This window comes from Gopherus evgoodei, chromosome 5 (assembly GCF_007399415.2).
Source record: "Gopherus evgoodei ecotype Sinaloan lineage chromosome 5, rGopEvg1_v1.p, whole genome shotgun sequence".
Classification (NCBI taxonomy): domain Eukaryota; kingdom Metazoa; phylum Chordata; order Testudines; family Testudinidae; genus Gopherus; species Gopherus evgoodei.
In genome coordinates, this window is record NC_044326.1 from 87,535,937 (window position 1) to 87,551,127 (window position 15,191).

General features: G+C 39.6%; 1 protein-coding gene across 1 annotated transcript in view; it reads left to right on the forward strand.

Annotated features, from left to right (window-relative positions):
• TTC29 (tetratricopeptide repeat domain 29) overlaps positions 1-15,191 on the forward strand; it is a 196,974-nt gene that overhangs the window by 56,895 nt on the left and 124,888 nt on the right. Inside the window, 1 exon segment of the mRNA XM_030564792.1 lies at positions 1,038-1,043. Coding sequence (XP_030420652.1) covers positions 1,038-1,043 — 6 coding nt within the window.

Consider the following 15,191-nt stretch of genomic DNA (forward strand, 5'->3'; position numbering starts at 1 on the left):
CAATAAAACAAAAAGTTCCAAAATTTCAACTTTTCATTCCAATTTGGAATGAAACCAAATTTCAAAATCTCATAATTTCCCGTGGAAGGAAAATTCCGATTTCAGCTGGCTCTATTGATATCAGTAGTTTAAATTTGGATTTTTTGGAAACAATTAATTTTGATTTTATCAATTTGACTTTTGTTATACTATGATTTCTAATATAATCAAGTTGGCTTGTATATTATGTAATATTATAAAACTTGAAAATGCGATGATAAAATCAAAATGAATAATTGATTTCAACCTTAATGAAATTAAATGTTATATTTCAGTTTCCTGTCATTGTAGTTGTATTTTGTGGAGAATTTTTCATGTAGCATGTATTTTAGTCTTTTAATCTTTATTTAAAAAAAAGATTATCTGGTTTCCAGTGCATATTACTATTACCTTGGCTGGGAGGTTAGGTTAGGAAAGCAAAACAGGGAAAAGAATTTCCACATATTTCATAACTGGGTGATTGGCAAGGTGCATTTCCCTAGACTACAATTGGGAAGGAAACTTTTTGAGATTAGAAATTAAGCCCATTTGTTCAAGCTACCTTTTGAGCAAAAAAAGAGGAGCACAATTAGTAGGTGAGATCTGAAGACCATTCATGCCTTTCCAAACATTATAGGGCTTCATGTAGTGGCCCTGTCAGATCGCACCATTCTCTTAGGGAATTAGTCAAGAAATATCACTAACTCCTGTCTTTAGGTTCATATGGGGACTGCTATTTAGATTGTCTGCATTAGAGGATCTGAAAGGCAGAAAATTGACTTTTCCTTCCTGTAAAATGGAGCTTTGCTCATCAGATCTCACCATTTGGAACCCTAGCAAACATTGATTTATGTAATCATATAAGAAAACCCTTTTTCTAAATTATTCTACAACTACATTATTTTATACAATGGCTGTTTTATTGTTTAAGTTGCATGAGAAGTTAATGTGTCAGTTAGCTAAGGAGCACTTAACTGGAGAGTGTGGCATAAGAAGCGTAAGAAGTAGTACAGTAGGAGAAAAAGGTCTTCAGATGCTACTGCTTTTCCCTGCCCGTCAATGGCCAGAGGGAAGCACCTATAAATCTAGATGACAGATCTGAAGACTAGACAGATTGAAAAGGCTTATTAGATAATTGAGTCTATCCCCATCCAAATGCAGGATGTAGTTTCCAGAGGAAGGACAGCATATTATTACACAGAAATAATATATTGTTATTGATATTGAACTGACAGTTACTGGATTGAATTGATGTTACAGAGATTGTGTATTTTCAGTTCAAATTAATACAATCTAATAAAATCTGAGAGTAACTCCTGAACATACAGCATGAAGGAGAAAATTGCAAATTGAATTGATAGAAAATATAGTACGTCTTATTAATGTTTATTCTTGTAACAGGAAAAAAAAATACTGGCGGGCACTATGAATGTTTTGAATTAAGTGCTTCAGCAGATACTCCCAAAGGGGTATTGTAACACAACATATTCAAAACTCTTATCATTCTGTTCTTTTCAATGAATCTAACTTCCCTGTATGTTTATACTTCTTTAATGCAATAAAGTAAGTCTATCCTTTACATTTCTAATGTTACGAAAAGATAAATAGATCTGATTTTCACATTAGGAAGTCTCTTAGTTTTAGTAGAATTTTTAGGGGCAGGAGACAAATTAATTCTATTCATATTTTGTAGTGAAAACCTCTTCAGGTCAGTCACAGTAATACATTAGTGCAAACTCTAATAATCATAATTTACATGTTCCATAAAACTTTTATGGCCTAGGCATAAACAATCTTATTTTTGATTCTTCGGGCATTTGGGGTTATAACTTTTAATTGAAGACAGAGTTCCTGAGATTAGTTAAAAAACTTTAGTTATTTTATATTTTAAAAATTAAATTGAACGGTAGAAAGTAATTTGTTAGAAACTTTTTTTACTTAGGCAAAATGAATTAAATATTTTGAAAGCTTGCTAATAATTCAAATGAATTAAAATATATAATCCTTTTTTCTATAACTTAATTGTTAACATTTTTGTAGCACCAGTATTGCTCTCTGCTTTATGTACATGTTTGTAAGACTATGGCATTTAATGAAGACATCTTTTTAAAATATTGATAGTCACACGTAAATTAAACTATGCTTGATCTATGTTAAAGATTCAAAGTCCAAGGTCTTTGAGTAGAACTTGGAATAAAAATGTAATTAGGTTACATCCCTAAAGTCTGATATATCTTTAAACAAGACTCATATGAAACTTTATTAAAACTTCATATGAATTATTCATTGCTTTTTTAAATTCATTTTCCCTCTCTTCTCTTTCATGTCTATTACTGACATTGCTGCTTGTATTTTACCTGTCTTTTCCAGGTATTTTAATTATTTACTGCTTAATGAGTAGTACTGAGACAAAGCTTCATTCAAAGCTGCCTACTCAGAAACAGATTTTTTGCTTCTAAGCTTCACAAGGTCTCGGACTACTGCAGCTGGGCCTGCAGTTCTCGCCACATTATATAACTTTTCTGGAGGCAGGGTTTACTCCTAGTAATTAACAGAGGAGACACTGCTTCTAGAGATGCCTTCTCATGGGACTGATGGCCAGTGGGAGTGGTCTGGCTATCCGTTGAATAATTTTTCCTCAGTCTTCCATTGTTGCTAAGATTGCCTTAAATCTAAAAATCATTCGTTTTCAACTTCTAAGGCAGGATGGAAAGGCAGCTAGGCCAAATTTGAGTGGTGTGCAGGGTTGTGACCCTCTATGCCAAGTCAAATTGCCAACCAGCAGCACTTCTTGGTTGAAATACAGGATAAAAGGCATCCTGTACTGATTTAATATGGGACAGGGTAGTTTTATTTAAATAGAAGACATCACTCATAATACAGGACTGGTAGCAATCCTAAACTGTTGGTGGGTTCCCATAAACACACATTTTTTTTTGGTAACAGATGATTCCTTCCTAAGGATGTCAGAAATAAAAAGATGCAAATACTAGTTCTGTTAAGCAATTTAAAAAATTAATCACAATTAATCATGTGATTAATCGCACTGTTAATAATAAAATACCATTTATTTAAATATTTCTGGATGTTTTCTATTTTTTCAAATATATTGATTTCAATTACAACATAGAATGTAAAGTGTACAGTGCTCATTTTATATTTATTTTTGATAACAAATATTTGCACTGTGAAAACAAAAGAAATAGTACACTGCTACCCCAATATAATGCTACCCGATATAACATGAATTCGGATATAATGTGGTAGAGCAGTGCTCTGGGGGACAGGGCTGTGCACTTTTGTGGATCAAGCAAGTTCAATATAACGCGGTTTCACCTATACGTGGTAAGATTTTTTGCGTCCAAGGACAGCGTTATATCAAGGTAGAGGTGTATATTTCAATTCACCTAATATAAGTACTGTGATGCAATCTCTTTCTCATGAAAGTTGAACTTACAATGTAGAATTATGTACAAAAAAAGAACTGCATTCAAAATAAAATAATGTAAATCTTTAGAGCCTACAAGCCCATTTGGTTTTACTTCAGCCAATCACTCAGACAAACAAGTTTGGTTACATTTGCAGATGATATTGCTGCCCACTTCTTGTTTACGTCACCTGAAAATGAGAACAGGCATTGGCATTGCACTGTTGTAACCGGCGTTGCAAGATATTTATGTGCCAGATCCGCCTAAAGATTCATGCCCCTTCAAGCTTCAGCCACCATTCCAGAGGACATGCATCCATGCTGATGATGGGTTCTGCTCAATAATGATCCAAAGCAGAGTGGACTGATGCAATGTTCATTTTCATCATCTGAGTCAGATGCAATGAGCAGAAGATTGATGCTTTTGTGGTGGTTCAAGTCTGTTGTTTCCGCATTGAAATGGTTGCTCTTTTAAGACTACTGAAAGTATGCTTCCCACCTTGTCCATCTCAGATTTTGGAAGGCACTTCACATTCTTAAACTTTGGGTCAAATGCTATAGCTATTTTTAGAAAACAGAACAGGAGACCATACCATTCTCCCCCAAGGAGTTCAGTCACAAATTTAATTAACGTAACAATTTTTTTAACGAATATCATCAGCGTGGAAGCATGTCCTCCAGAATGGTGGCTGAAGCATGAAGGGGCATACGAATATTTAGCATATCTGGCACATAAATACCTTGCGTGCCAGTATCTCCCGTCAATGTAAACAACTTGGTTGTCTTAGTGATTGGCTGAACAAGAAGTAGGACTGAGTGGACTTGTAGGCTCTAAAGGTTTACTTTTTTATTTTGAGGCAGTTAGGTAACAACAAAAAAGATTCAACGTTTGTAATTACACTTTCACACTAAGAGATTGCACTACAGTACTTGTATGAGGTGAATTGAAAAATACTATTTATTTGTTATCATTTACAGTGCAAATATTTGTAATAAAAAAACTATTATAAGAGTGAGTACCGTACACTTTGTATTCTGTGTTATAATAGAAATCAATATATTTGAAAATGTAGAAAACATCCAAAATATTTATTTCAGTTGGTATTCTACTGTTTAACAGTTCCATTAATTGTGATGCATTTTTTTATCACAATTAATTTTTTTAGTTAATTGCATGAGTTAAACTGGCGATTAATCAACAGGCCTAGCAAATACCATTGGAACAATTACTTTAAATTACAGCACAAAAGGTTAAACCAATAGTTCCTAAACCAGCACTGAAGGATAGTTCAGTACAGTGGTATAATATAAGAGTCCGGTAATCCCTCCACATCAGCCTCCTTGCAGGCTGCTGCCCTGCTTCCCCTTGCCATGGCTATTGCTGCTCCCCTGCTAGTAAGTCTCAGCCCTCCAGTGGCTAGCTTCCAGGCTGTTTGCTGCTCAGTCTTCCCTCTGTAGCCACTTTTCAGGCGTCCAGGCTGCTGCTGCTGCTCTCACAAAAGCCTTGGCTCCTCTCTGGAGATTAATGTCCTTCGACCATAGGAAATCCTTCTTTCTTTTTGGTACTCTGGGGATTATGGATCCTGTAAGGAGTCCCACTGACTTCAATACCAATCCACTTTGCCTCAGGAGTCCAGCCTATCTATTTGCTGAATTAGGGCCTTGGTTTACCATTTTGCATGCTGTTTATTTCGCTTCCAGCAAATCTCCACTGAAGATTTATAAAACCTCCCTGAAGAGTGGCTTATATTGGAAACTGTGACAAATTAACTATTTTCAGCATGAATAGTGCTACCATAATTAGCATAATTGTATATATGAAACTAAAAATAATATCAGTAGTTCAAGCAGTTAAATTGAAATGGAAGCCAATATCTTTAAAAGTGGCAATAACATTTCTTTTTTTGCTATTACTAAATATTGCTTCTAGGCAGATTGTATGTGTACATTGTACAGTATAATAATTTATTACAAAAGATGCCCACTGGTTTTAGATTAAAACGCAACATAATATACATGAAGCTTTATTGTTCCTTTAACAGGTTTGTTTTAAACTAAAGTGGAATATTTTGCTAACGTCCCAACAAATGTTTACAATTTAGAACTAAATGTGCTTTCGGCTTGTACTAGTATTGCTGAAGAAATGTGCATTATAGACCTGCCAATTTTTTTCATACTGCATTAGTTTCATTGGTAAATCTACAAGCTGATAGAAAAGGAAATAATTAGGTACTCTCATATTGCTGAGGCATGGAGCTAGAACAGTCAGTCAGTGCATCTTATTGTGACATACTAAATTACCTGAACATACTAAAGCGATCTTTGGACCTAATTAACATCCCACCTAATTAATGTCATCTCGTATGTACAGACTTCTAGACAGAGTCCACACTGTATTTACGTATTAAATATCACATTATTCAAATTTGCTACCTTTAATTTCTGTATTGAAAACTCAAGATTTCTGTGCTGTTTTTTTAAGTGGGGAGTAACTCTTCCTTTTTTTTTCCCTCCTTCCTTCAGTAATCAATGCACTGCTGAATGAGTTCATTTAATGCACTCAATCATGCCTCTAATGTTTGTAGCTTACGGCGCAAGCATCAGTAATGCAGTAATGTTATATGGCTTTAGTCTGGCCATTCATAAAATATTCATGGAATCAAAAATGTGCATCAAAATAGCGGTTGGGAGAATTACATTTATGTGCCTGCTTTTATGGCAGCTTCACATTTAAACCCATTGTGTTAATATATTCATCTTTCTACTTAAAAAAAAAAGGAAAAATGGTAGTGATCATATATCCTTCTTTGGTTAATATTTGTCTAAGATATCTGCTGTGATATAACATATAAACTTTGGGAGTATTTGTAGGAAGGGGATTTGTAAAGGAAGATTGGATAATTTCAGAAATATAAGATGTTTGTCTACCATGCTTTTAGGTTTATATCATGTTGAGTTTTGTTCTTTAAATGAATGGTATGGATTCTCTTTTTTGTGGGTTTCGGTAAACTCATACTCTTCAGAGTTTTATTCAAAAGTGCACTTTCTTCCATGAAAATTATAACACAAACCTTAGTGTGTATACATCTAGTTAGAATGAAAATAATAATTATTCATAACATTTAATGTATCTAGTGGATGAATGATGGTTTGTAGAATATAATTGTTTAGAATGGGTCTCCTACCGTAAATGATATGTAGTTAGTACCACTTCCTTCCAATTATTAAGATGAATGGCTTACTGATAGCTTTTTGATGCCTTGTCCTGGGCCCAGTAAATTATGAATATTTCTGTAGTACTTGCTATATATTTTATAGGATTACATTTGTGATTCTGACTCATTTGATTAAATGAGAGAAAGTATCAGTATTTCTCAAAATTCAGGTTTAAGACGCATGGGAGAACTTCGGTGCACATTGCTTGGGGAAATTAGATATGCAGCTACTTTTGTTAACAATAACAATGGAAATAATTTCCTGTGTAAACATTTGAAAATATGTGCTATAGATTGGAAGCAATCATTTTTCTTCATGGAATCTGAGATAGATATATGGGATATCCTTTCCCGTCTACGAAATATTTTGAGGATCCCTCTTGCTGTCTGTCCCTTTCTTTTCTCAAAGACAGTAAAAATCATTTTAAAACTAGCCTTCCTATAATTGAATTCATATAAAAAGAAATCCTAACTTTTAAAGCAGAGATGCTGTGTAACCAGCTTCCTTTCCTCCTAATGCTTTCCATAATTTTTATCTATTTATTTATTTTTGAGTTATTACAAAAACATCTATTCAAGTGCTCTAGCTACTTGTGCAACAAATAAAATAAATGACAATAATAATAAAAACAAAATAAACAACACTTAACATTAAAATGCAGGAGACATTCCAACTAAATACGCAAACTCAGACTGAACCAACTAGCCAAACAGAATGAATAAATTGATTCCCCATCACCCTGAAGATTTTATTCTCTCCAAGCTTTTGACTATTTATACTGAAATGCTTCAGAGAATGGATAGGCCTTGCAGGTGAAGATGAACAATTTCAGGTTATTTGGAGTTAGGAGTCAATTCCAAAAATGAAATGTACTAACAGTAACTTCCCAGTTAATCTAGGAGGACTTCACCTTGAACTCTTCCGCTGATTGCAATTGTGATTCTCAAGTAGACAAATCCCAGGCCTGTTACGTCAAAACCTTTCACTTTTTCTTTGCTTAGGAAATTCCCAGCCTATTTCTAAACTTATATTTATTTTATTTTCTGTTTAGCATCTTCACTCTTTTTCTTTTTTAACCAGATTGAATTACTTGTGTTTTCAATCTTGGCTTCTTTTTTTGTGTCTGTAATGGAACCACACTTAGATGCATTTTCACCTAATTCTATCTGAATGATGCCGGAAAGCAGAGTCTGCCTCTGTATTTTGGTGCTCACTGTGTTCTGGCAACAAAGATGTCCAGACGGGCCCCCTTTGGCTAGTTTCCAAGGCCAGTGGGGATATATGGAATATATTACTTCAATTTCTGCTCTGTTAGGAATGCTCTCAAGGGAGTCCCTCAACTATGAGGTTGCATGGGAGAACAGAACCACCATACTATAGCTCCACGCATCTAAACCACCATATCCTATAACTCCAAGCATCCTAAACAAGCAAGAAAAGGTATGCTGATTCTGGAAGTTCACCTGAATCTGTCCATCTAAGAGATACATCTCAGAGTCTGAGGAGAAACACAGTACATTAGATTCACCTTCAACATCCACCTCCCTGGATGACTTGCTTGTCACCTCTTCCTGTCCCTAGAAATAGTTTCTCCTTAAGGTGTTTTTTTTTTTTTAGTTTCACCTGAATAAAACCATGTCTGCCAGTCTTTTCTGTCCTAATACATCTGGTGGTGAAATTAGGTTATAAATTGAATGGCAAAAGAGCTTTGCCTTGTTTACTGAAAAGTCAAGCCCTTTCAAATGTCCAAGTCATTTGTTCATCAACTTTGGGGGGAGGGGAACCAAAGAGGGAAATGAGTTGTGCCAGAGACTAGCCAAGTGCATAAAAACTCTGTATCCAGCTCTTTGAGTCAGAGCCTCCAATTCATCTTCATAGTTTCTATACCAGAACCAAGGACAGCTTAATCTCCATCTTTGAACCTAGCAGTTTGGAGTGTGATATCATGTTGACTTTTGACTTGGAATGTCTCTGAGCAGTTCACCAGATTGTGATAGAGGTTTCCTCAGGAAGACTCATGCTTTGAAATGGAAGGTTGTCATAACAGATAGTTAAGGGTTAATGTCTCTTTTACTGTAAAGGGTTAACAAACAGGGAACCAAACACTGACCAGGGGACCAATCAGGGACAAGATACTTTAAAATTATTCCCCTTTGTTTTTGGGGAGACCAGAGTTTATCAGGCACTCTACTCTAAGTCCTGATTGGTGGCAGCACTACAGGATTTAAGCTGGTAATTAAGCTTAGGGAATTCATGCTAGTACCCATATTTTACGCTAAGGTTCAGAATTGGGAATTATACGATGACATGGTGTGCACGTTGGATAAGAATCCAAAAGCAATGAGTTAAAAGCAAAAGCCAGTAATTATTATTTTTCTTTTTTTCTCTGCTAGCTGCTTATAAGCAGAAAAAGGAGGTTTTTAAAAGCAAGTCTGCAGGTTTTTTTTCTTTCTCTCTTCCTGAGTACTGAGGCAGAGAGATTAAGTTTACAAGGGTTTTTTTGTTAAACAAAGAAGGTTAAGTGGTCAGCAACAGGACTCCAGCAAAACACATATGCAAATGAAAGGGTTTTCTTTTGTTTAATTTAAAGTGGAGATTAGGTAGAATGAAGTTAAAAAAGGCACTGTTGCTAGGCAACCCCAAGCAGCAGCAGAGGAACAGCATTTCAGGCAGTAAACGGAAGAGGGTGCACCAGCACAAGAAAGCAGGAACAATGAGCAACCAGTGCAGCAACAAGCAAACTAAAAATAGCTAAACTAAATAATAATAATAATAAAATAAAAGCTAAACTAAATAATAATAATAATAAACTAAAAGCAATAAACAACACAAGGAACATAAAAGACGAATGGAACTAATTCAGGCAGAAATGGCCCAGGAAGAGGCTGCCACAGGAGGACATGGAGAAGAAACAAAAAGAGATGGAGCTCCAAAGGGATGCCCACCAGCAGGCCATGGAATTAGCAAAAACTAAACAGAATGACACAGCCAATCCTAACACACGTTCACCAGTTGTTGTTCCCAATCCCAAAACATTTCCCACCTACAAGGGAGGTGATGACACTGAGGCCTTCTTAGAAAATTTTGGAAAGAGCCTGCCTCGGGTACAACACCTCTGAAGACCAGTACATGATAGAGCTGAGGCCACTGCTCAGTGGACCTTTAGCAGAGGTGGTGGCTGAAATGCCCTAAGGAGAACATGAACGATTATAAACTTTTTCAAACCAAGGCCAGATACAGAATGGGGATAACACCTGAGCATGCCCGTCGGCAGTTCAGAGTACTAAAATGGAAACCAGATGTGTCATTCCCCCGACACGCCTACCACATTGCAAAGAATTATGAGGCCTGGCTATCAGGAACAAAGGTTAACAATATGGACGAGCTGCATCTCCTGATACAATGGAGCAGTTCTTAGCTGGTATTCCTGAAGAAATAGAGAGGTACATCCTAGATGGGAAACCCAAAATGGTACCCGAGGTGAGGGAGATTGGAGCCAAATGGATGGAAATGGCAGAAAAGAAAAAAGCTACTATCAAGGGAGCGAATACCCCAGGGGGCACACCGACAATAAACCCTATAACCAAGGGCAGCCCAAGACCCCACCTACAACCCAAGGAAAGACACAGACGCCCTATTCTTCCACCTCACCAGTCTCCAGTAACCCACCTCGGCCCAGTGACCAGTCAGCTGGACAATGCTTTAAATGTAATGAACTGGGACATATAAAGGCCAACTGCCCACGAACCCCAACCGAGTGCAGTTCATTACACCACCATCACACCAATGATCCCAACCCAAGATGCCTCTCAATACCCTTGGTGCGAAGGGAAATTTTGAGAGTGGGCGGAAAGAAGGTTACGGGGGCACAAGTGTCAGCTATCCACCAATCCTTCGTGGACCCCAAATTTATTAACCCAGAGGCCCAAGTGACAATTTACCCCTTCATGTCACAAGCTGTAGACTTGCCTCCAGCTGAACTGCCTGTCCAGTACAAAGGCTGGTCAGGAATGTGGACTTTTGCAGTCTATGACAATTATCCATCCCCATGCTGCTGGGGGAAGACTTGGCCAACTAGGTGAAGCGGGCCAAGAGGGTGGGAATGGTTACACACAGCCAAGCCAGGCAAGCTTCCAGGACTCATTCTTGTTCCTGAGCCGTCCACAGGGGCCCCCGTCTGTGTTACCAGAGACCCAGACAGAGGTAGGGATCCGATCCCCTGCCAACAACTGAAACGCCACAGTGACTCAGTCCAGCCCCGGAACTGGAAAAGCAACCAGCACCAGCGCCAGCAATTGCAACCAATCTTCAACCCCAACGCCAGAGGGCGCCAGTGAGCTGAATTGCAGAAAGCAGAGACAACCACACCCAAGAGGCTCAGCCAGAGCTGAAATACCACCTGGTGCACCAGCGGAGAGCGGTTCACCAGCAACAAAAACAACCCATCACCTACATCGCTTCCAGGGGGACCAAGCCAAGTCCACAGTCTAAGGAAGAAACTGGTGTCTCCAACTTCACGGGAACAGTTCCAGACTGAGCAGGAAGCAGATGACAGCCTTCAGAAAGCTTGGGCGGCGGCACGGAGCACCCCACCGCTTCTCAGCTCTTCTAATCGATCCCGGTTTGTTGTAAACAAGGACTTTTATACAAGGAGACTCTTTCTGGTGGACACCAGAAAGACTGGCATCAGCAAAAACAGTTGGTGGTTCCAACTAAGTACCGGGAAAAGCTCTTAAGCTTAGCCCATGCTCATCCCAGTGGCCATGCTGGGGTGAACAGAACCAAAGACCGGTTGGGGAAGTCCTTCCACTGGGAGGGGACGGGCAAGGATGTTGCCAAGTATGTCCGGTCTTGTGAGGTGTGCCAAAGAGTGGGAAGACCCTAAGACCAGATCAAGGCCCCTCTCCAGCCACTCCCCATAATTGAGGGTCCCATTTCAGTGAGTAGCTGTGGATATTCTGGGTCCTTTCCCAAAAAAAAAACCCCAGAGGAAAGCAGTACATACTGACTTTCGTGGACTTTGCTACCCTATGGCCGGAAGCAGTAGCCCTCGGCAACACCAGGGCTAAAGCTGTGTGCCAGGCCCTAACAGACATTTTTGCCAGGGTAGGTTGGCCCTCCGACATCCTTACAGATTCAGGATCTAATTTCCTGGCATGAAAGAACTGTGGGAAACTCATGGGGTGAATCACTTGGTTGCCACCCCGTACCACCATCAAACCAATGGCCTGGTCGAAAGGTTTAATGGAACTTTGGGGCCATGATACGTAAATTTGTCAATGAACACTCCAATGACTGGGACCTAGTGTTGCAGCAGTTGCTTTTTTGCCTACAGGGCTGTTACCGCATCCAGTTTAGGGTTTTCACCGTTTGAACTTGTGTATGGCCACGAGGTTAAGGGGCCATTACAGTTGGTTAAAGCAGCAATGGAGGGGTTTACGCCTTCTCCAGGGACTAACATTCTGGACTTTGTAAGCAACCTACAAAACACCCTCCAACACTCTTTAGCCCTTGCTAAAGAAAACCTAAAGGATGCTCAAAAAGAACAAAAGGCTTGGTATGATAAACATACCAGAGAGTGTTCCTTCAAGGTAGGAGACCAGGTTATGGTCTTGAAGGCGCAACAGGCCCATAAGATGGAAGCATCATGGGAAGGGCCATTCACGGTCCACGAGCGCCTGGGAGCTGTTAACTACCTCATAACATTTCCCAATTCCTCCCTAAAGCCCAGAATTTACCATGTTAATTCTCTCAAGCCCTTTTATTCCAGAGACTTACAGGTTTTGCCAGTTTACAGCCCAGGGAAGAGATGATGCTGAGTGGCCTAAAGGTGTCTACTATGAAGGAAAAACTGACAGTGGCATGGAAGAGGTGAACCTCTCCACCACCCTGGAACGTCTGCAGTGGCAGCAAATCAAGGAGCTGCATTGTTCTCAGCCACCCCAGGATGGACCTGAACGGGCGTACCACTCCATTAACACAAGTAATGCTCACCCAATTAGAACCCCATCCTACCGAGTGTCTTCTCACGCCCAAGCTGCGATAGAACGGGAGATCCAAAACCTGCTTCAGATGGGTATAATACACTCATCTACCAGTGCATGGGCATCTCCAGTGGTTCTGGTACCCAAACCAGATTGGGAAATACGCTTTTGTGTGGATTACCGTAAGCTAAATGCGGTAACTTGTCCAGACAACTATCCAATGCCACACACCGATGAGCTATTGGAAAAGTTGGGACGTGCCCAATTCATCTCTACAATAGACTTAACCAAGGGGGTACTGGCAAGTACTGCTAGACAACCTGCCAAGGAAAGGTCAGCATTCATCACCTATGTGGGGGTGTATGAATTTAATGTGCTTCCTTTTGGGCTGCGAAATGCACCCGCCACGTTCCAGAGGCTGGTAGATGGTCTACTAGCAGAACTCTGTGAATATGCAGTTGCCTACCTTAATAATGTGGCCATTTTTTCTGACTCCTGGCCTGAACACATAGAACACCTGGAAAAAGTCTTTGAGCGCATCACGCAGGCAGGACTAACTGTTAAGGCCAAAAAAGTGTCAAATAGGCCAAAAACAGAGTGACTTACCTGGGACACCAGGTGGGTCGAGGAACCATAAACCCCCCACAGGCCAAGGTGGAGGCTTTCAAAGTGGCCTGTCCCAAAGTCAAAGAAACAGGTCCAATCCTTCTTAGGCTTAGCCGGGTATTACAGGCGATTTGTACCACACTACAGCCAAATCGCTGCCCCACTGACCAACCTGACCAAAAAGACCCAGCCAAATGCAGTTAAGTGACTGATGAGTGTCCAAAGACCTTTACCCAACTTAAGGTGGCGCTCATGTCTGACCCTGTGCTAAGGGCCCCGGACTTTGACAAACCATTCCTAGTAACCACAGAGGCATCTAAGTGTGGTATAGGAGCAGTTCTCATGCGGAAGGACCGGATCACAACTTCCATCGTGTCGTGTTTCCTCAGCAAGAAACTGTCTGTGAGAGGGAAAGTCACTGGTCAGTCAGTGAAAAGGAATGCTACGCCATTGTGTACGCCCTAGAAAAGCTACCCCCATACATTTGGGGATGGCGGTTCCAGCTACAAACCAACCATGCTGCACTAAAGTGGCTTCATACTGCCAAGGAAAACAACAAAAAACTGCTTCAGTGGAGTTTAGCTCTCCAAAATTTTAGTTTTAAATTCAGCACATTTCAGGAGCTTCTCACAAGTAGCTGATGCACTCTCTCGTGAAAGTTTCCCAGAATCCACTGGTTGAAATTTGTCCTTGAAATGTAAAAAGTCTTGTAGTTTACATACTTAGTAGTATATGTAAAGGTGCATGTGTTGTATTAATCTGTTTATTCTAAGTTCTACGAAGAAATCACTGCCAGTGAGGTTCCCCACTGTCTGCGATTTGGGGGGCGTGTCATAAACAGATGTTTAAGGGTTAATGTCTCTTTTACCTGTAAAGGGTTAACAAACAGGGAACCAAACACCTGACCAGGGACCAATCAGGGACAAGATACTTTCAAATCTCGGTGGAGGGAAGCCTTTGTTTGGTGTTTTTTGGGTTTTGCTTTGTTCTCTCTGGGTCCTGGAAGGGACTAGATGGGCAACCAGTTTTCTTGCCAATCTCCCTGCTTCAGTCTTTTATAGTGAGTATTTTAGTAAGAAAGGTGATTATAGTCTTTTGATTGTTTCTGTGTTTGCAAATGTGTAGTTTGCTGGAAGTATTTTAAATTGTATTTTGCTGGGGGAGGCTTCTTTCTAGTGTCTATAAGCTGACAGACCCTGTAATATTCCATCTTGAATTTACAGTGATTTTCTTTATTCTTTTTTTTCTTTTATTAAAGTTTTGCTTTAAGACCTGTCTGATTTTTCCCCTTGTTGAGGCTCAAGGGAATTGAGTCTGTACTTAACAGGGAAGGAGAAGGGAGGGAGAGAGAAAGTGGGGGGAGGCCCACCTGATTTCTCTGTGTTGTGATTCAAGGAGTTTGAATCACGGTGATCTCCTAGTGTACCCAGGGCGAAAAAGATCTGGGAGGAAGAAAGGAGAAGGGGGAATCCCTTTGTTTAGATTCATGGAGCTTGAATCTGTATATCTCTCCAGGAGCCCAGGGAGGGAATATCTGGAAGGGAGGAGGAAGGGAAAGCTAGTCTCCATAAATTAGAAGTTAAGAAGACTTTGAATACTATCTTGAGAGGACTAAATTCATTGTAAGTCTACTAGGCTGCATGGGTCTATAAATCCAGTAAGGGAGAAATCCACTCAGATTGTTGAAATGGATTAGACTTTATCTTCAACTTGTGTTTACCTTATCAATGTTTCAGTAACTAAAGATCTTAGAGCACATTTGAAAAGTTCAGCCTTCTACTCTCTTCTTACTCCTTCAGAATCTTTCAGCCTAGGATCTGGACTGTGGTCCTTTACACACACACTTGATTTTAAATATTATACCCACACGGAATGGTTTCTACTTTCTAGAAGATTCTGACTTCTGCTTTCTATCATTGTGGATCTATACAGGCAACCTA